General features: G+C 35.9%; 1 protein-coding gene across 3 annotated transcripts; it reads left to right on the top strand.

Moving 5' to 3' along the window:
• The first annotated feature begins 145 nt into the window (after positions 1–145).
• Positions 146–21,086, top strand: LOC123508608 (alpha-sarcoglycan-like). Of its 3 annotated transcripts, none has more exons than XM_045262416.1 (12): positions 146–262; positions 833–993; positions 1,615–1,742; positions 2,172–2,250; positions 2,816–3,014; positions 3,395–3,569; positions 3,970–4,095; positions 10,927–11,042; positions 14,707–14,757; positions 16,128–16,322; positions 16,951–17,013; positions 17,638–21,086. In XM_045262416.1, exons 2-12 carry the CDS (start codon positions 840–842, stop codon positions 17,657–17,659), a joined length of 1,308 nt encoding a protein of 435 aa, XP_045118351.1. In that variant the 5' UTR covers positions 146–262; positions 833–839; the 3' UTR covers positions 17,660–21,086. The 3 variants fall into 3 exon arrangements, with proteins under 3 accessions (XP_045118351.1, XP_045118353.1, XP_045118352.1); XM_045262417.1 differs by lacking the exon at positions 146–262 and adding an exon at positions 287–645; XM_045262418.1 differs by lacking the exon at positions 14,707–14,757.
• The last annotated feature ends 270 nt before the right edge of the window (positions 21,087–21,356 follow it).

Raw genomic sequence — 21,356 nt, 5'->3', positions numbered from 1 at the left:
ATAACTTTTGCAGGATTAATTAAACTATTGATTGTAATCATTCTTATAGTCAACCATTAGTCATTATGATATCATTTATAACAATTTTGATTAATTTATATAATTTTGTCTGGTAAGTAAGCAGTTTGAGAGGTCATAATATATTGAAATGTTAATATTATCAGGAGCAGAGTTTTCCTCCTGGATTTTGTGGGTGACAATCGCTAGGCACAGCTGACAAGAGTAACAAGGCAGTTACTCCTCAAACAGGGATGTATTGAAGGTACTTAATTACATTTGAACGTTGTTAGGTTGCATGTGAGGACTTGGTACCATAAAGAACGTGACAAGAAAGCAATGTGAACATGACTTAGGGTCTGGATTATTTTTTGTGCTGTATACATTTCATTGATACTGTTGTCCCTGGTGGGTTTCTCTTCTGGTTAATGGATGTAGTTATAGTGTAAATTAAATAATACTGTTGCCACATTTACATACTGTTGTTGTCCAGATCAGAAATTGTAGGTTTGTAAATCGATGAAAAAGTCAAAATAGCCTACGGTAGATAATAACCGAGTACACACTGCGCTCCTACCACAACTATCGTACTACTTCTACAACCACCGCCACCGCCACTGCTACAGTGCTACTACTACTGCTGCTGCTGTAATACTCCTCCTCCTACTGATAATTATGATACAATAGTAACAACAACTGTCATATTGCTGTTTATTTCTTCTCGAGAATGACATAACCACTTAAGTATATATATATATATATATATATATATATATATATATATATATATATATATATATATTTTTTTTTTTTTTTTCTTTTCTTTTCTTTATAGAATAGAGATGAAAAAGGCAGCAGTAATGGTGAACGTGGTGGTTGGGGTATTAGTGGTGCTGGCTGCTGCTCCCACCACACAGGCCCTGACCACTGAGGCACAGTCTTCCCAGCTGTTTATTCTTCCACTGACACATCATAATTTTAGCTTTGAATCTGCAGGTGAGTTTGAAGAATTGTGAAATATTCTTGTCAAGTTTGTGTTCTTTTCTAGAATGTTGTGTTATTCTCCATCTCTTGCACTATGAGGTACTTTGGGATTGATTTTTTCTTAATGATTACATTATTTGGTATTTTACAGTTATTATATGTGTATGCTATTGAGTGTAGTGCTACTGTGTAATTTTATCTTTTATGATGATTATTAGTATGGTTCCTTATTTTTCCATACATGTGCTATTATGTAATTTGATGATTGAGTGCTATACGTATCTTGGTTTTACCATGATTATGTGTTATATTGTGTCATAATGTTGTGATATATTCAGAGAGTATTTAGTTTAATAGGTTCCTGTCTTGGATCCTCTACCTTTTTTAGATTTTTTTTCCTAGGTCAGTTTCACTTAATACTTTAAAAATTAAGAAGTGGATTTTTATTAGACACTTAAAACTAGTACCTATAATAGATGAAAATAATTTGCAAATATTCAAATAATATCTAATTCATTATTCACTTAACATAGTGATGTAAATAATTTACTCTCTTTTAATATTCTGGCAATACTTTTGCTACTGACTAGGAAAAATGTAGGGTTATTCCTAAACAAACTGTTCATACCACAGGAGTGTCCTACGTGCCCAGCCTTCTGAACATGCCTGATCTGCCAAGCTGGCTCCACTACTCTTACTCCCCAGCTGTCTTCACTGGCTTTGTCTACGGTGTGCCACCTGAAGGCCTGCAAGACTTCCAGGTACATTGTTTCAACTGTGTACTTATGTTTTATATGCAGATCAAACTGTGGTATCCTTCTCTTAGTGAATGTTGAGGAGAGAGAGAGAGAGAGAGAGAGAGAGAGAGAGAGAGAGAGAGAGAGAGAGAGAGACAGATCAGATCTGGTAATTTTTCTTAGTTTCTGGTGAAGTAAGAGATAAAAATCCAGATGAAAATTTTTTACGTTTTGAGGTCTTGTAGAAATATATATGGTAATTCTGCATTGATATCTACTTGTTATCAAAATGTTACTAGTGAAAGAAAGGAAGATAGACAGACAAGCAGGGAGAAATACAGACTGAGCAGTGAGAGAATGATTCTGGCAGACGATCAGAAAGAAGAGTGGAAGATTGATGTCAGGTGATTTCAGTAGACAGGCAGAGCAGTGAGGGAGTGATCTCAATCTCAGGTGGAGGTGGTTGCGCGGGATACTCACACGTACGAGACAGCTCACCGAGTGATCAGGGTGGATGTCGAGCAGCAGCCCAGTGAGTTATTTTTGGTGTTTCATGTGCCTCTTTTGTCTGTCAGTCTTTTTATTGCCCTGTAAATCCTGCATTTGTTAAAACAGTTTAGAATGATTCACTTACTTTGTTGATGCAGTTGCTAAACATTTTATGACAGGATCACTTTATTTCCCCATACATGTTGTGTTCTCTCTCTTTTTTTTTTTTTTTTATCTATTTATGGATCTGTAACTTTTGATTTTGTTGAAACAGATTGTAATACTTCACTAAATTTGTTGATGAAATAGTTTAGTGGATCAGGGCAAGAGATTACTTGATTTAATCTCACAGGGAAGTTCACATGCCTCTTTTATCCTTCAATCTATTTTCAGACCTGTGAAATATGCATTTGTGAAAGCATATTAAAGTTATTTAATTGATTCAGCATTTTCTGAAGTTTATGTGCTTATTCTTTTCCACCAGTGTGTTTATTGTCCTGTAAATTCTGCATTTGTGTGAATAGACTGGAGGGACTAAATTTGTTCATGGATTCATGGAGTCATTGAATGCTTTAGACAATATCAGATTCCTTTATTCAACCCAACAGAAAAGCCGTTTGAGGTGGGCTTCAAGATCAAGAACATGAACGTGGATGAGCTGCTGGTGGGCCATCGCTGGGACCGCTTGTACAATGTGATTCACAATGATCTGTGGAATAAGAGTGCACATGACCTTACTGTGACCTACTTGGCCTCAGCGACCCAACACGGTGATCGCCTTCCAGCCAGGCCTGATGTGAAGGAAGGGTGAGTTTCCTTCTAAAGTTCTTTCTCACTTGTATACCCTTATATGGTGCAGTGTGTGTAACTGATCCTTATGAAGTGAGGACAGAAGTACTACTTCCTCATCTCCATCAAGGGCCTTAGAGAGTGTGGTGTGAATGTGAAAGGTGTGTGTCATTCTTGGTATATGTATGTATAATATGTATATGAATGAAAATATGTATGTTTCACTATTTATTTATAATAGCTATTGGGGTTGTATTGTGTTGTAGCTGAAATCATAATACTGGAAAAAAAGTTACAACTGATGATATAGCATTGTTTAACATGCTGAGAGCTTTCTAGTTTGTTCACTGAAGCAAACACAAACCATGGAATCACTAACATTATAATTCTCTGTCCAGGGTGTATGTCACCTATGGAAGCTCAATGCCATTCTCTGCAGCCTTGCTAGAGCTGGAAAAAGAAGTGAAGCCTCTTTGGGACCATCACCCGTGCCCTTCCTACTTCAAGAAGGCCTCGTACGAGAGATTCTTCCGCCAACACAATTTTGCCGTTGACTGGTGCAGCTTCAGACTGGTGAGCTTCTCCACAAATGTAAACTATTCTTCCAGTGTCATTAGGGAACTGTAGCTTATCTTTCCTACTAACTAGATATACTTTCAGTGTAAGGAGAAATCTGGCCAAGGGCAACAAAAGTGACTAAACAAAAAGGCTCACTTAGATGCTTGTCTAAGTCTTAGAGCAGGTCTGAAAGAGTTAGCCAATAGGAAGGGTAAATGTCTTGAAATCTCACTCTTAAATGTTAATTGCAGCTTGTTATCCTTTCTCATTAACATAAACTATCCTTCCTTCTGTGTTACTAGAGAACTTACTTCTTACCATTTACAAATGTTATGTTAAGTTTTTGTAGTACCACATTCATGCAAAAGTGAGGGCAGTGTGAAATAATGCTTTTGTTCACTCTTTTGGTGTGCAGAACAACAACTCAGTGCAGTCTGAGAGGATGAGACAGAATATGATTGTGGAGGATAAGGATCTCAGGTCTCCAGTGATCTCAGCCTTGGAGAATGAAGGGCGTGTTCATTTGATGCGGAGAGATGAGGTGAGTGTCCATGAGAGATTAACATGTAGAGTCGGCTCTCTACCTGAAGCAACATTCCTTATTTTTAGCTAAAGCAATATGGCAACTCAAGGAATTTTAACAGGGAAATATCACTGGCCAGAAGTTGTGATGTGTAAATTAAGCCACACCTCTTTTTCCCAACTCTACATTCATGTTTGCCTCCCAATCCCAAGTTGTTGTTTCTACATTTCTCATAGCCTCCATGACTATCTCCTCAATCTAAGCCCCTATCTCTCTCTCTCTCTCTCTCTCTCTCTCTCTCTCTCTCTCTCTCTCTCTCTCTCTCTCTCTCTCTCTCTCTCTCTCTCTCTCTCTCTCTCTCTCCCCCACACCTACAGATATGGAGACAGGTCACTTTGAGCCTTACTCGAACCCTGTAATATACAACTAGGTAAATATAACTAGGTAAATACACACCTGAAGATTGATCAGTATGAGCTGTGAGCTTTTTCCATAGGGGAAAGGCTGGCTGGGTGACTAGCAGGTGACCTTGGTGAATAATACACACACACACACACACACACACACACACACACACACACACACACACACACACACACACACACACACACAGAATACTGAAAGAATGTAGGGAAGAACTAGCAAGTCCTACATACAACATCATAAACGGTACAGGAGAGAGAAGACCCACAAAAGGACGGTTATCTTCATTATATCCACTTCACAACGTTTCGGGAAAGTACATATCCCATCTTCAGGTACAAAAGGGCACTGTAAAACCTCACGTAAAACGTTAAAAAATGACGAGACGCAGTGGTCCTGCTACTTGTTCCTCCAACAGGTAAGTGGGGAGGGCGACTGGCTTACCAGTATTTATAGGCTCCTACTCACTAGATGGCAAAATCCACTGCGTCTGGTCATTTTTTAACATTTTACGTGTGGTTTTACAGTGCCCTTTTGTACCTGAAGATGGGATATGTACTTTCCCGAAACGTTGTGAAGTGGATTTAATAAAGATAACCGTCCTTTTGTGGGTCTTCTCTCTCCTGTACCGTGTACGCTATAGACGCCCTGTTTTTCAAGTCATACAACATCATGAATATATATATATATATATATATATATATATATATATATATATATATATATATATATATATATATATATAAAGGCCCTCAAAAGCATCTCGACTCCACGTGTAACAGGACTGGGACCAGCTCAAAAGGTGGTGGTCTTAGAATAAGTGCGTAGTTTAAGCTGGTGCAGGGAGGATGCTAACATAATAAATGAGTTATACCTGTAATGAAAGGGTTACACAACCACTGGTTCAGATGGTCATTGGTTAGAATAGTACTGGTTCAAGTAGTATTGGTTCAGTTTGCACTGGTTCGAGCACCACTGGTTCAAATGGTTACTGGTTCAAATGACCACTGGTTCACTTGACTACTGGTTCAGTTGACCACTGGTTCAACTGACCACTGGTTCAATTGGCACTGGTGTATGTGGTACTGGTGCAAGTGGCACTGGTTCACTTGACATGGAACCCAGGGAAATGACTATAATAGTCGGCAGTACAAAGATACTAGAAATGAATATATTAGAGTAAGGAGAGAGGAAGAAAGAAAGTTTGAGAAAGATGTGGATAAAAGCAAGGAGGAACCCAAACTTTTCTACAGGTTTATAAATGCAAAACAAAGAATAAGAAAACAATTGAAAAAATAGTTAAAGAAGGAAAGACATACCAAACGGAGAAAGAAATGTGTGAAATAGTGAATGAGAGCTTCAAAACGGTTTTCACTGAAGATGATGACTTCACAGAACCTAATAGGATATTGAATTGCCTAGGATTACAGGAAATTGCAGTTCATAAAGAGGATATTGGAAGATTACTGGACAAGTTGGAAGTCAGGAAAGCAATGGGGCCAGATGGTGTATCAGGCTGGGTGTTAAAAGAATGTAAAGAGCAATTACTGGAGCCAATTTGGGAAATAATTAAAAGTTCAATAATGAAGGGAAAGTTCCACTAGAGTGGAGCCAACGTGATACCGATATTTAAAGGAGGAAAGGCAACTGAACCACTAAACTACAGACCAGTGTCACTTACAAGTGTCGTAGGGAAGTTATGTGAAATAATTATCAAAGAGAAATGGGTTAAATTTCTAGAAGAGGAGCAAGTCATATCGAACAGACAATTTGGGTTCAGGACAGGGCGGTCATGTGTATCAAACTTATTAAGCTTCTACTCCAGGGTTATTGCAGGACTTGAAAGCAGAGATGGATGGGTAGACACAGTATACCTAGACATTAAAAAGGCATTTGATAAAGTCCCTCATGGAAGACTTCTTTGGAAACTAGAGAACATAGAAGGACTGCGTGGAACCTTGCTTGAATGGACAAGAGATTATTTGAAGGATAGAGAAATGAGAATTGTGATCAGAGATACATACTCGTCTTGGAGTAAAGTAACCAGCGGAGTGCCACAAGAGTCAGTGTTAGCCCCCATTATGTTTCAATTTTATGTAAACGATATTCACATTGGAGTAAACAGCTATATGAATTTATTCGCTGATGATGCAAAGTTGCTAAAAGTTATCAAAACCAGAGAGGACTGTCTACTACAGGAAGATTTAGAAAAGATCTATGAATGGAGCAAGAAGTGGAAATTGGAGTTTAATGTCAAGAAATGTCACATAATGGAACTAGGAAAGAGTAAGAGAAGACCAGTATGGAACTATTTGATGGGAGATGAGCAAATAACGAAGACTAAGGAGGAAAAAGATCGTGGAGTGATCATACAAGAAAATCTGAGCCCTGATAAACACATAAATAAGATATTTGTACTATCATATAGGATGTTGACTAATATAAGAGTGGCATTTCATTACATGGATAAAGATATGATGAAAAAAATCATCACAAGCATGATACGCCCAAGGCTGGAATATGCAGCAGTGGTATGGTCTCCGAGCTCAAAAAAGGATATAAGAAAATTGGAAAGGATACAGAAGATTGCTACAAAGATGGTGCCGGAATTAAAGGACCTCACATATGAAGAACGACTGAAGGAAATGGGACTACCAACCTTACAAGATAGAAGAGAATGTGGGAACCTAATAACAATGTAAAAAATAGTAAATGATATTGAAAAGGAAAGAGAAATGTTAAATGAGTTGAGAAAGGAGGCTTTGAAAAAAAATGAAGAGAGGACAGAAGAGGAGAAGAAAGAGTTTTTCTGGAGAATCTTGGAAGTGGTTCATAACCCAGAAAAGTACAGTAAGAAAGGACTAAAGAAACTTACGTATGAGCGGAATGTAATGTATTCCAACATAAATGGAGTGATATCGGGGATTTTAGAACTCAACGATTACTTGAGGGATAAGAACCCAGATATTGTGGGTCTTACTGAAACAAAACTGAGAGAGGGAGAAGACCTGATGATGGTTAGAGAAGGGAAATATAATGTTTGGAAAAGAAATAGAGTAGGTAAGATGGGAGGAGGAGTGATGTTGCTGGTTAAAAAGATATAAAGGTGGATCAAGTGAAAGAAGGTATGGGAAAGGCAGAAGTGCTAAAGATCAGAGCAGAAACTAATGAAGGAAAAAGAGGCACTACATAGTGGTGTACGTACCACCTAAGACAAATGCATGGTCAGTACAGGAATATGAAGAAATGATAAGTGATACAGGAACATGTCTGGAAGAAATGTTGGGTGGCTGTGAACGAACTATAATGATGGGAGATTTTAATTGTAAAGAGGTGTGTTGGGAGGACTGGTCAATGGAAGGATCAGAGACAACATGGGAAATACACTATTGACACTGGCAATGGAAAATGTGTTAACTCAGTGGGTCAAAGAAGATACTAGGTTTGGAGGAGAGGGAGCATCGTCAAGACTGGACTTGGTCTTTAGTACAGAGCCAATGGTCATTGAGGAGATGAGGGTGGAGTGCCCTTTAGCAAAGAGTGATCATGCAGTTTTGGAGTTCAAGGTGATAGATGAAGAGAAATCTAGAAGAAATGAAGAATATAAAGTGGGAAGATGGAATTATGCCAAGACAGATTTTGGAAACCTAAAGAAATTCTTTCAAGAGACAAATTGGATGAAATTCAAGAGTGCTAAGGAGCAAATGAAAAGTGGAAGGAATTTATAAAAATATACAAAGAAGGTGAGAAAAATTTGTACCAATAAGACAACATAGAGAAGTTGGAAAGCAGGACTGGTTTAACGATAGATGTGAAAAGGCTAGAACAAGAAAAGAGGATGCATGGAAGAGGTGGAGAAGGAAAAGACGGATTAAGCAGTGGGAAAGTTACAAAAGAGCAAGAAATGAATATGTGTTGATTAGAAGAGAAGAAAGAAAGAAACAAGAAAAGGATATAATTGATAAATGTAAAGACCAACCAAGGCTTTTTACAGACATGTGAACAACAACATCAAAAATAGAGAAAGTATTGAAAGTTTAGAAGTAAATGGAGTATGCAGTGAGGATCCCAGGAAATGGCAGAGGCTATGAATGGATGCTTTCGGAAGGTATTCACAAAGGAGACTGCTTTTGACAAACCACTGGTAATGGAACAGAAAGGGATTATGAAGGAGTTTCAAGTAACTGTGGAGGAGATCAAGAATATGATGGGGAGTTTAGAAGTGAGAAAAGCTGTGGGACCTGATGGGGTATCAGGATGGATTTTAAGAGAATGCAGGGAGCAACTGGCAGAAAAAGTTTGTGAAGTAATTGATGCCTCATTAAGGGAAGGTGTAGTGCCCCAAGACTGGAAAAGAGCTAACATTGTCCCAATTTATAAATCAGGTAACAAGAGAGACCCATTGAACTATAGACCAGTGTCACTTACAAGTGTGGTAGCTAAGATGTGTGAGAGGGTGGTGAAGAATAGATGGACAGACTTCTTGGAGAAAAATGACATACTTTGTGAGTGTCAATTTGGTTTTAGAAAAGGGCGTTCATGCACGACAAACCTGATATGTTACTATTCGAGGGTGATAGATGTAATACAGGAAAGAGATGGTTGGGCTGATGGAATATATCTGGATTTAAAAAAGGCCTTTGATAAGGTACCACACCGGAGACTGATCTGGAAACTTGAAATGGTAGGAGGAGTGCATGGCAGTTTACTAAAATGGATGGAAGACTTTTGGTAGGAAGAGAAATGAGAACAATAATTAAGGACAGACCATCAGAATGGGGCTTGGTGGAGAGTGGAGTTCCACAGGGATCAGTGTTGGCACCAGTAATGTTTGCGGTCTACATAAATGACATGGTGGATGGGGTGTCCAGTTATGTGAGCCTATTTGCAGACGATGCAAAATTGTTAAGAAAAGTGAGATGTGACAAAGATTGCGAACTACTCCAGGAAGACTTGGACAGAATATGGAAATGGAGCTGTACATGGCAAATGGAGTTCAACACGACAAAATGCAAGAAATTAGAGTTTGGCAAGAGTGAAAGAAGAATCAGGAGTATGTACAAGATAGGAAATGAAGACATAAAACCAGTCATGAAGAAAAAGACCTTGGGGTGACAATTACCAATGACCTATCGCCAGAGAGACATATAAACAAAATAATTGGAGAAGTATTGAACTTATTGAGGAACATAAGAGTGGCGTTCGTATATTTAGATGAAGAAATGATGAAGAAAATAATTACTGCAATGATAAGACCAAGGCTTGAATATGCAACAATACAGTGGGCTCCGAACTTAAAGAAACACATAAGGAAACTAGAGAAAGTACAGAGGGCTGCAACAAAATGGTGCCTGACTTAAGAGATTTGACTTATGAAGACAGACTGAACAGAATGCAACTTCCGACCCTGGAAAACAGAAGAGAAAGGGAGACCTGATAGCAATATACAGAGTGATGATTGGCATGGAAAAATGGATAGGGAAGATCTGTGTATGTGGAATGAAAGAATGTCGAGAGGGCATGGGAAAAAACTAAAATGGCCACTTATAGGAGAGATGTGAAAAATATAGCTTCCCTCATAGAAGGGTGGAAGCATGGAATAGTTTAGACGTGGAAGTGGTCAACGCAAGGAATATTCATGATTTTAAGAAAAATGCTGGACATTAGTAGATATGGAGACGGGACAGTACGAGCATAGCTCCTTTCCCGTATGTTACAATTAGGTAAATACAATTAGGTACACACACACACACACACACACACACACACACACACACACACACACACACACACACACACACACACACACACACACACAAACAGATGTCTGAGAGATGTTTTTAAATATAGTTTCTCAAAAAGATGTGTTGAGACTTGGAACAGTTTAATTGAGGAAGTGGTGTCAGCAAAGAGTGCGCATAGCTTTAAAGAAAAATTGGATAAGTGTAGATATGGAGATGGGGCCACACGAGCATAAAGCCCAGGCCCTGTAAAGCTACAACTAGGTAAATACACACACACACTGCTTCATCAAGTAGGGGGCTGACTATACATTCATTTCACTCATGCTCACCTGTTGACTGTTTTGTAATGCAGAAGAAAACATGTGTATATGTGTTTACCACCTTTCTCTGTCTTGTAATGTGCAGAAAAATGTATTCCCAGCCTTTTCCTTGTAATGCACAGAAGTACAATGTGTAAACTTTGTGTGATTTTTCAGTATCTTGTAATCCACAAAAGAGAAAGATATATTTTCTTTTTTTCCCATATTGTAATGTATAGAAAAGGAAAAATATGTATACTTACCACTTTTGATCTTGCAATATTACAGAAAGAAAAAAGTATATACATACTTACCACATTTTCTAGTCTTGTAATGCCAGAAGAAAAATGTGTTATGAGGCAACTGACCTTTTTGTTATCTAGGTGGAGAAGCGTTCATACACCTTTGATGTGGTGCATACCATCCTCATCCCTTTAGTGGTGATGGTGGTGCTGCTGGGACTGCTCACCCTGGCCATGTGCTGCCACCGAACCAACATGTGAGTCTTTCTTTCATGAGTCTCCAACCTCCTATCTTTTGCTATTCAGGATTCAAGTATTATTGAATCTTTCCTACCTTCCATTTGTTATCTTTCAGACCTTGAGTATTGATGAGTCTTTCCTAAGCGAGTCTTTTTCTTGCCTTCTATCTATTACCTTGCAGAAGCTGAGTGTTATTCTCTAATTAGTAATGGGTCTTGTGTCTGTCTATATTTCAAAGTATTTCCATGGTTTTATTTCTTCAGTACCCTAAGGCAGTGGTTCTCAGCCTGTGTGTGTGTATATATATATATATATATATATATATATATATATATATATATATATATATATATATATATATATATATTTTTTTTTTTTTTTTTTTTTTTCTATCTATACCCTAAGGCAGTGGTTCTCAACCTGTGTGTGTGTGTGTGTGTGTGTGTGTGTGTGTGTGTGTGTGTGTGTGTGTATATATATATATATATATATATATATATATATATATATATATATATATATATATATATATATATATATATATATATATATATATATATATATATATATATATATATATATATATATATATATATATATATATATATATATATATATATATATATATATATATATATATATATATATATATATATATATATATATATATATATATATATATATATATATATATATATATATATATATATATATATATATATATATATATATATATATATATATATATATATATATATATATATATATATATATATATATATATATATATATATATATATATATATATATATATATATATATATATATATATATATATATATATATATATATATATATATATATATATATATATATATATATATATATATATATATATATATATATATATATATATATATATATATATATATATATATATATATATATATATATATATATATATATATATATATATATATATATATATATATATATATATATATATATATATATATATATATATATATATATATATATATATATATATATATATATATATATATATATATATATATATATATATATATATATATATATATATATATATATATATATATATATATATATATATATATATATATATATATATATATATATATATATATATATATATATATATATATATATATATATATATATATATATATATATATATATATATATATATATATATATATATATATATATATATATATATATATATATATATATATATATATATATATATATATATATATATATATATATATATATATATATATATATATATATATATATATATATATATATATATATATATATATATATATATATATACAGGCAACCCCGTTTAACGAAGGTTCACACAACGAAATTTCGCTACAACGAAGGTTTCATTTTACTATCATCTGCTCGTTTAACGAACACCAAACTCGCTTTAACGAAGTTTTATCCAGGTAATTTTTTCCAAGTCTGAAAGCACCGCCATATCACGCAAGCTGACAGGCTTTAGAATACACCAGCGCCTCTTGTGGACAACACGCGCACCACTCACTCCCCTTTTTCAAAACAATAACAGCATCAGCAGCAGCTCGTCTTCCCTTGCTCAACTTACCATCAAAACGCTCTGCAATGTCACCTGGCATTGCTAAGAAGACCAGGATATTATTCAGACACGAGGCGAGAAAACTAATAGCATTGCTTGCCACCATCTTGACTCCATCTACTGTCTCTACTATTTTCAAGTCAGCAGATTCTATTAAGAAGGCTGGTGAGACTGTATCTTCCTTGCAAGCTAAAAGAACCACCTGAACTCGTGACTCTAAGATGGATGAAATGGAAAGCCTTGTGGAAATGTGGTACATAAGTTTTGTATGTGATACAATGATGCGCCCTTTGTTTACATTCCACAGGTTGCTGGTTAGTGTCTTTCGTGTTTCGCTCTCCCTTCATAAATTTAAGATCATCACCATTATAAAATTACTTACATACATTAGTGTACATTATAATGACTTAAATTAAACTGCCTAAATGTTTAACTTCATAATTTTTACTTTCATTAAACCTTTCATCATACTATGATGCACTCTCGCTTTGCTTACTCTCAATGGGAGTTCAAGTCAGGGGTTAAACTTGTTATAATTGGTTCACTTAACAAAGTTTTGCTTAACGAAGGTTTTTTTTAGGAACGTAACCCCTTCGTTAAGCGGGGGTTGCCTGTATATATATATATATATATATATATATATATATATATATATATATATATATATATATATATATATATATATATATATATATCAGACGCAACATGTGGGAGTATGGTGCAATGTGACGAGATGCTCCATTAGGACGAGAGTCAATCGCTTGTTCCTGCGTACATCGTCCAGTCTGACATGATAATATACCTAAGAAAAGTAAATTTTTCGATTCCAGAAGGGTTTTTTTATTTCTTTTGTGGTAAAAGAATAAAACTGCAAAAAGTATAAATATGTTTATTTTCACACAATAATATATGCATGTGCAAAAAGGAATTTTGGGATTGGCGTAGGTGAAAATAGGGGGAAATGTGTACGAGTGGTAGGTGAAAGTTGGAGGAAATGCGTGCGAGTGGTAGAAATGAAAATTTAGAGTGGCAGCCTTGCGGCCTGTGCGTCACTTAATCTGTGTCACTCTCACCCCAGGCGGTGTTCCCCCGCCCTAAAAAGCATAATTTCCTGCCTTTCAAAGATAAGCTTGAGCTTATAAGAAAGTGTGAGGCAAGTATAGTTCACAGTGTCGTTGCACTGCAAATGGGTGTCCCTAGATCAACAGTATCAATAATTTGGAAGAACAGGGACAAGCACTGTGAGACTGCTGCATCATGTAAGTGTTTTAATTTCCAAAAATGTACTGTACAGCACCCTAATGTGTTTAATAAAAAAAAAAGTTAGATATTAATGAAGTACTGATTTAGTCTAGGTTAGTGTTTTTTAAAGGTTATAGTGATGTTTTTGGGTAGGTTGGTCCCTACCTCCCTAATTCTTAAGTATCCTGTGGAAAAAATTACTTCACGATTCAAATTAATTTCTGATTCGACCGACGAAAAACCGCCCTAACCCCGTTGAATTGCGAGGATCCCCTGTATATAAAATTTTTCATCGTATATAAAAAAAATCGTATGTTGGAGCGTTCGTATCTCAAAGTGTTACTGTATTGTCGAACTTTTGCGTTCGACTATTTAGACGTTCGAGTATTGAGTCTCCACTGTACATTCTATTTTTTTTGGCAGGGTGGGATTGGGGAAAAATTGAGGGGGTTCACATGAATATTGAGAATTCAGGAAGGGGGAATGGACAGAAAAGGGTTGAGAATCACTGCTGTAAGGGAAAGACAGAGTATATACTGAGACCTTTTAGACATGACTATATTTCCTTTCTTGTCTCTACATTTTTAAGTTATTATTCTTGTGAGCTCCTGGCCTTGTATATGAATGAAAATAAGTTAGATATTGTTGGTTATATCTTGGAAGAATGATGATGAAGTGTGATTGCTTCTGGGATGAGTAGTAGTAATGTGGTGGATATACTCCATCCTAATTGGATGTTAGGTACCAGGAAAGGTTTTTTGCACATTCTAACCACAGCTTCACTCCACATCCAGGGATCAAAGCTCCAGTGACTTTTTCGACGAACTATTTGATGATTTTCCGCGGTAAGAGATTGTCAGTTCCGTGAGAGTAACATGGTTGTGCCTTACTAAAATAGAGTTATTAACCCAGTACTGAAGCTCTTGGCTCGGCTGAGGATCCTGGACACCTCTGTTGACGTGTGTTAGTGTGAAATAATTTCGTGTAACCCTAATTTTCATCATGATTTCCTGAAACTCTTATATTTATCTATTTTGCTTCCCAGTTTCCTGTAACCCTTATCTTTATTGATTCATAATCTCCTATAATTCAAATTTTTATCTTTATTGCTTCATGATTTCTTATAACCCTTATCTTTATTTTTATTGTTTCATCTTGTCCTTTAACCATGATCTTTATCTCTGTTACTTCATATTTCCTATAGTCCTCACCTATATCTCTTATTTCTTAATTTCATAAAACACTCATCTTTTGTTTCCTCCAACCCTCATTTTTATTTCCTTTGCTTTATCTCTTCCTGTAACCTTCATCTTTATCATTATTGCCTTATAATTTTCCAGTCAGAGAACAGAGGGGAAAAAATTCCTGCAGAACAGTATCTGTTTCTGACTCAACACTAACAAAGTAACTCATTTAAAGTCCACATCTCATATAACAGAATATTTGCGGGCTATTATATTTCTTTTTGCCATTTACCTGTGTGGTGTGCTGCGTACTTGTTTTAATTGGCATGGTCTTTCTTTATCTTTAAACATATTACTGTATTTGATTTACAATAATTCTCATTTAACTTGCCATATTGTCTTTTTGGCTCTCCATAATCCTTTTGTTGGCTTTTATGTGTTCTATTTGTTACTGTTTACTGTGTAGTGTCTGTTACTTATTCTTTTATTGAAATATTTATGTATGCCTTTTTTTTTTTTTTATTTGGAATGTATGTTACTCATTGATTTATTGAATAATGTATATTTTTTATTCTATTGTACTCATACTTTTACTTATTCTTTTACTTATTTATGTATATTTTTCATTCTACTATGCCTATTCTTTCATCCATTTATGCATTTTTTTTCTACTTTTACAATGCCTGTTAGTTATCCTTTATTGACTCTTGTATTTCATTCATTGATTTCTCTCTCTCTCTCTCTCTCTCTCTCTCTCTCTCTCTCTCTCTCTCTCTCTCTCTCTCTCTCTCTCTCTCTCTCTCTCTCTCTCTCTCTCTCTCTCTCTCTCTCTCTCTCTCCTTCTGGTTGCTTTATTCATACATACATCTATATCTTTCTTTTCACTTTTCAAGTTGAGTATAGTAATGTACACTTACACACAAAGAAATACTCTCTAAGAAAATGCTTACATATTTCCATCTTAACGTATCATCATCACACACTAATGGAGGTACTTTTCACAACACCTCTTTTCTTTCTTGGTCTGACAGGATCCCTAAAGGGCAGGACATCCAGATGGTGCAGTACGCCAGCTTCCACCGTGCCACTGAGGCTCTGAGGTCTCTTAAGGGACGTGAGCACTCCCCTCACCCCTCCACAGCCACGACCACAACCCAGGTGGACACACTCACCCGCTCCCGCACTGCCAGTCCCTCCTCCACCTTACCCAGGAACTCCACTCTGGGGTAACTATTCTGACAGTCATAAAAGAGGATAGACTAGTACTGTAGCTATTGTTGCTCCTGAAGTGAATTTGTATATTATTATTCTACCATGTAAGATATATAAATCATCTGATGTTACTGCATGGTTAGTTCTGAGTAAATAGAGTTTATATTTGTTTATCTTAATTTAGTCATAGGCATGAAATGAAGCAGGGAAGAATGGCTTTACATAAGGAAGGAAAGTAATAAGATATTTAGGGTGTATGGTGAATGGCACGAGACAAGTATGGAGATTAGAATTTATGACCATTGACTCTGTACCTTAATTGCTGTAGCTTTCACGTCAGTTCATTTAAAGTGACGTGATACTTTAACTTACATTACTTTTATTTCTTTCATGGCAGCTCAGTTCAGGAGGTAACATGATGCCTTACCCTGTATTACCTCTGTTATCTCTGTAGCTCTCATGGCAATTCATTTCAGGTGATAGGGATGCTGTGATGTTTATTGTCTATGTTCCTTTTATAGTAGCTCTGTTTAGAAGGCAACATAATGCTTTTGTTTCGTATTACCTTTGTTTCTTTCATGGCAGTCCTGCCCAGATGACTTGATACTTTGGTTTCTGTAGCAGTCTGATTTGTGTCTGCAGGAGTCGGCGTTTTGAGGACTATGCTACACTGAGCCGACCAGACCCTCCTCCTTACCAGCGCAAGTAAGTGTGCTGGGAATTTACTCCTTGCTTTTTTTTTTTTTTTTTTTTTTTTTTTTTTTATAGCTTAAATCTAATTGTAAGAAGTGAATGCTGTTTGTGTTTCTTTCCTTCCCTGCGTCTGTACACTTTCTGAAGATGTGAGATGGGAAATTAGTTTACCTCAATATTTCTCTCTTTTCTTAACAGTGTATTATCTGAGGATGTAAATGTTGTTAAATAAGTAGTTTATCTCATTTCATATTTCTCTTTTTTTGGTTATAATGTATTGTCCTAATATGTGAATAATGGGAAATTAGTTCTATATCTTAGTTGATATTTCTCTCTTTTCTGTAATGGTATATTCTCCCAAGATTTGAATTGCATGAAATAAGGTGTTTATTCTCATTAATTTATCTCCTTCCTGTAATAACGGGTCTTTTACCTTACATCAACACTCAATCTATTTTACCTAGAGAGTCAGTAATGAATGGAGACAAAAGTGTAAAGTGAATGGTAAGAAAACAAAGTTGAGGCAAGGTACTTTATTCCTTACCATTCTTTTTACACGTGTTAGTAATGAGTACATTGTAACTGCTGTGTGTAATTATCTTAATACTGACAAGTGGTATATTTTGTCCTTTCCAGTGGTATGACGCCAACTCGCTAAAGAACACACCTACAACACCTGAGCTGCAGGTTAACAAGTCAGGAGGACCAGGTGCATGTAGGTGTTAGCACATGCTGAGTTTCATGTAGTCAGTGGGAATCCAGGTACATGATTACTAACATATCATTTCAAGAAATGTAGCTATGAGGCATTTATCAGGAGCTGCTTTATCAAATGGTGTACTGCAGTCTCCTTCTCTTCTTATGTTCTTGTAGAAGTAGTTATATAAAGAAGAACTAACCATTATACAAGTTATCGTAGTAGATATTTTAGATTTGAATATTTATTTTGTTGTTTTCAAGGTGGCAACAAGGAGGTTAATGAATCTGGTCCCATGCAATGATAATGCAGTTGGGTTATGAATTATGAAGTGCTTACTATGTTATAAGTTTAGATATTTATTTATCTCTTAAGAAATGACAATTTCTAGTCAAGAAGATTCAGGAGCATCTCTGCTATTTAATTTAGGTGATCAAAATAATAGTATTTCATTGTAAATGACAAGTATTATTGTGTGTTAGAAATGTAAAGTCAGGGAGCACTATGATAAAGTTTTTTTTTTTTTTTTTACTAAAAGCAACAAAAAAGTAAAAAAGAAAGCCCCAGCAAAAGGTGCCATTTTCCAAAGACAACAATCCAAAAGAAGATTCATTGTTATGTGAAGTGCTGTCTTGCAACAATAATGCTGATGCTTCATAATGAAGAGGGCACTGCTCCTCTGCCCAAAGCAGCTGCCATGTGTAGGGATCAAACTTGGACCCTTTTAGTGTTTGGCTTACTGCTCAGCTGCCCTGGACCTTTGTCATTATCTAGTCATACCCCAACATCTTTGTTCTAGTATGAGTTATTGATAGCACATCTTAAAGCTGCTGCTTCAAGAATATTTTTATGAGTACGCTATAAAAAACTCTATGATCTGCAGTACATGTGACATATAAAAAACTCTTCATAATCATCACCATTCTATTTAACATCCATCAACAAATCTCTCTTGTGAGAAGGCCTTGTCTGCAGGGAATCTTGAGCTGTAGAAGAAGGTGTTAATGCGCAATATAGGTGTAGCCATGAGTGGTAGTGGGTAGCAAATAGGGAGTAGCAACACATGAATGTAGTTTGTGTCACAGATGGTTGAAATCACTCCTGCATTCAGGGCCACCCAGGAACAAAGGCCCAGAAACTAACATGCTTTGTTGATGCTTGACACGTGTTTTTAATACACACCCCTTCAATTATACAGTGCCTGCGGCATCCCATACAACACACAACACAACACAGTTTACTGCATGGTAAATTACAGTACAATTCTGCGCCAATTGTTTGTGGTTAAGGCAGCCTCCGCCATGCAGTCACACATGATGGAACATCCCTCTTACCAGATACAACTTAACACCTAACTAGAGACCATGGTACACTTTGATGTCCTCCTTTAGAACACTTTTCATCCCCCCTTGGGACACTTTACGTCCCCCCCAGGAACCCTCTGGAAATTAAATAACATACGTTACCCTTTCGTCACACTTCAACAGGGTATTAGGGTCTCTGAGTTAAACACACTTCCTAAGTATGCACAGATCTTGCTACAACACTATACCTGTTAAGAGGGCTGAACACTGGGTTGGTAGACGGTCCCAAAGAATATGTAGCTGTCAGGAAGGTCAGGGCAAATATGGCTGACCTCCTGTGTCCAGCTTCCTTCTCAAGTGAGATGACAGACTTGACATATAGGTTCCTCCACGGAGTTAATACTTGCACTGTGCATTGACACACTCTTCTACAAATCTTTCATGAAAAATTTTCATTAATTATTACTGTCCTCAACTTTATTACTACTACTCATATACTCCAACCTAGAGAAAAATGTCTCATGAGTCTTTCACTCCTTGAGGTGGTTGACAATCTTTTCTGTTCATTGTTTTATTGTGCTCCCCTACACTGTCAACAGATTTTGTTCAGTCTAAAGCTGTCAGTTGTTTTGATCCAGCAGGAATTGTGTATGTTGATTTTTGTACACATCATTTTCTTTGTGTGTGTGTGTGTGTGTGTGTGTGTGTGTGTGTGTGTGTGTGTGTGTGTGTGTGTGTGTGTGTGTGTGTGTGTGTGTGTGGTAGATACTTTCTTTCCTGGTGTTCAATTTTCTTATGGTTTTTTCTACACACCATCACCAGGTCTTCACTCCAAAACTTGTGGTTACTCTGTTCCCTCATGATTCTCTCTCTCTCTCTCTCTCTCTCTCTCTCTCTCTCTCTCTCTCTCTCTCTCTCTCTCTCTCTCTCTCTCTCTCTCTCTCTCTCTCTCTCTCTCTCTCTCTCTCTGCATTAGGTAGGTACATATGCTTGAGTCACTTGCCCATCAGATATATTTATTGTTTGAACATGGGTTTATTTCTGAAAGTTACCTGCACGGTTTCATAAGGAATAACTTAGTGACAGAGGATTAATAATAACAAGGCAACAGTACAATTCCTGCACCCTGACAGCTTTGATTACTATATGTCCTGATGAAAATACTCACCATCAGCACAAATGAAGCTTTAATATTCTCTTAGATGTAGTGTTGCTTAATATACTGTCCTGCTGCTTACCTACAAAATAGTCATGTAGAGTAAGCTTGTTTTTGTTGTGTTATTGATTTGATTGGTCGACTGGAATTATATCATAGCAGTTTATTGATATGTATTTGTAAGACAATAATAAGTTTTCAGCAGAGTTATCAGAAATACTCTTAGTGTTTTAATATGTTGTTAACATTTTTATTTTTACAATGAGCTCGTGTCTTGCAGAGAAGTATAAAACGATGTTACTTACCCAATGCCTCTGTATGTTTTTAATCTGACGGCTTAATTTCTGAAGTTATTAGCTTCCCAGAGCATGATCTTTTAATGAGGTGCATTGAAGTCTCTGCCAAAACCTTCCTTAAATCAGCACAACTTTTCTGTTGAAGTTTTCTAAGTGATACCAGTGCAGTGTTGTGTATGTTACCACCACTTAGAGTTATGCTGTGTTAATTAAGTATAAGGAGTGTGAAGTTGTTGCCATAATCTAGTCATCTAAATTATTTCATGTATTATTGTGGATTCAATACAATTCTGTGGAGATTTTAATAAGTGTGTGTGTGTGTGTGTCCTTTTGTCCTGTCCTTAATAAATTTGTGTGTGTGTGTGTGTGTGTGTACTTTCATTATAGTCTTATATTTCAAAATACTTCAATTTGTCATCAAAATGATTTTCAAAGGCCACCAGAGATGATTAGTCGTATTCTTTTTAATGTTTTCTATTAGTGAAGCAGATTCCTCGATAAGATTATCGCTATTCTAATGAAATATTTATTATAATTTCAATGCTTTATTGCAGTTGTAGATTATAATAAATGTGCGTTATCATGTACCCTTCTGCCAGTTTTTTAATAGAAGTCAATTTAAGACACCCAAATATTTGAATTTTACTACATTAATGGCAATATTTTTCCTTATGAATGGATTTAAAATTATGTAAAGTTACCAATATTGTGTTTTTTATTTATATAGGTAACATGGTTTTTATTTTTATTTATTGTTTGATTTTTCATTTAGTTTCTGGAAGAGGGACACTAGCCCAGAGCTGCAAAAACATGGAGGAAAAAGTCCCACTGAGATCCTAGTCTAAAGGATAGGGTTGAATGATTAGCAAAGATCACAGGAGTGTTTTGAAGCTTCTCTTTGG

This window comes from Portunus trituberculatus, chromosome 25 (genome assembly GCF_017591435.1).
Source record: "Portunus trituberculatus isolate SZX2019 chromosome 25, ASM1759143v1, whole genome shotgun sequence".
NCBI classification, from domain to species: domain Eukaryota; kingdom Metazoa; phylum Arthropoda; class Malacostraca; order Decapoda; family Portunidae; genus Portunus; species Portunus trituberculatus.
This window is presented reverse-complemented; position numbering and strand designations above follow the sequence as displayed.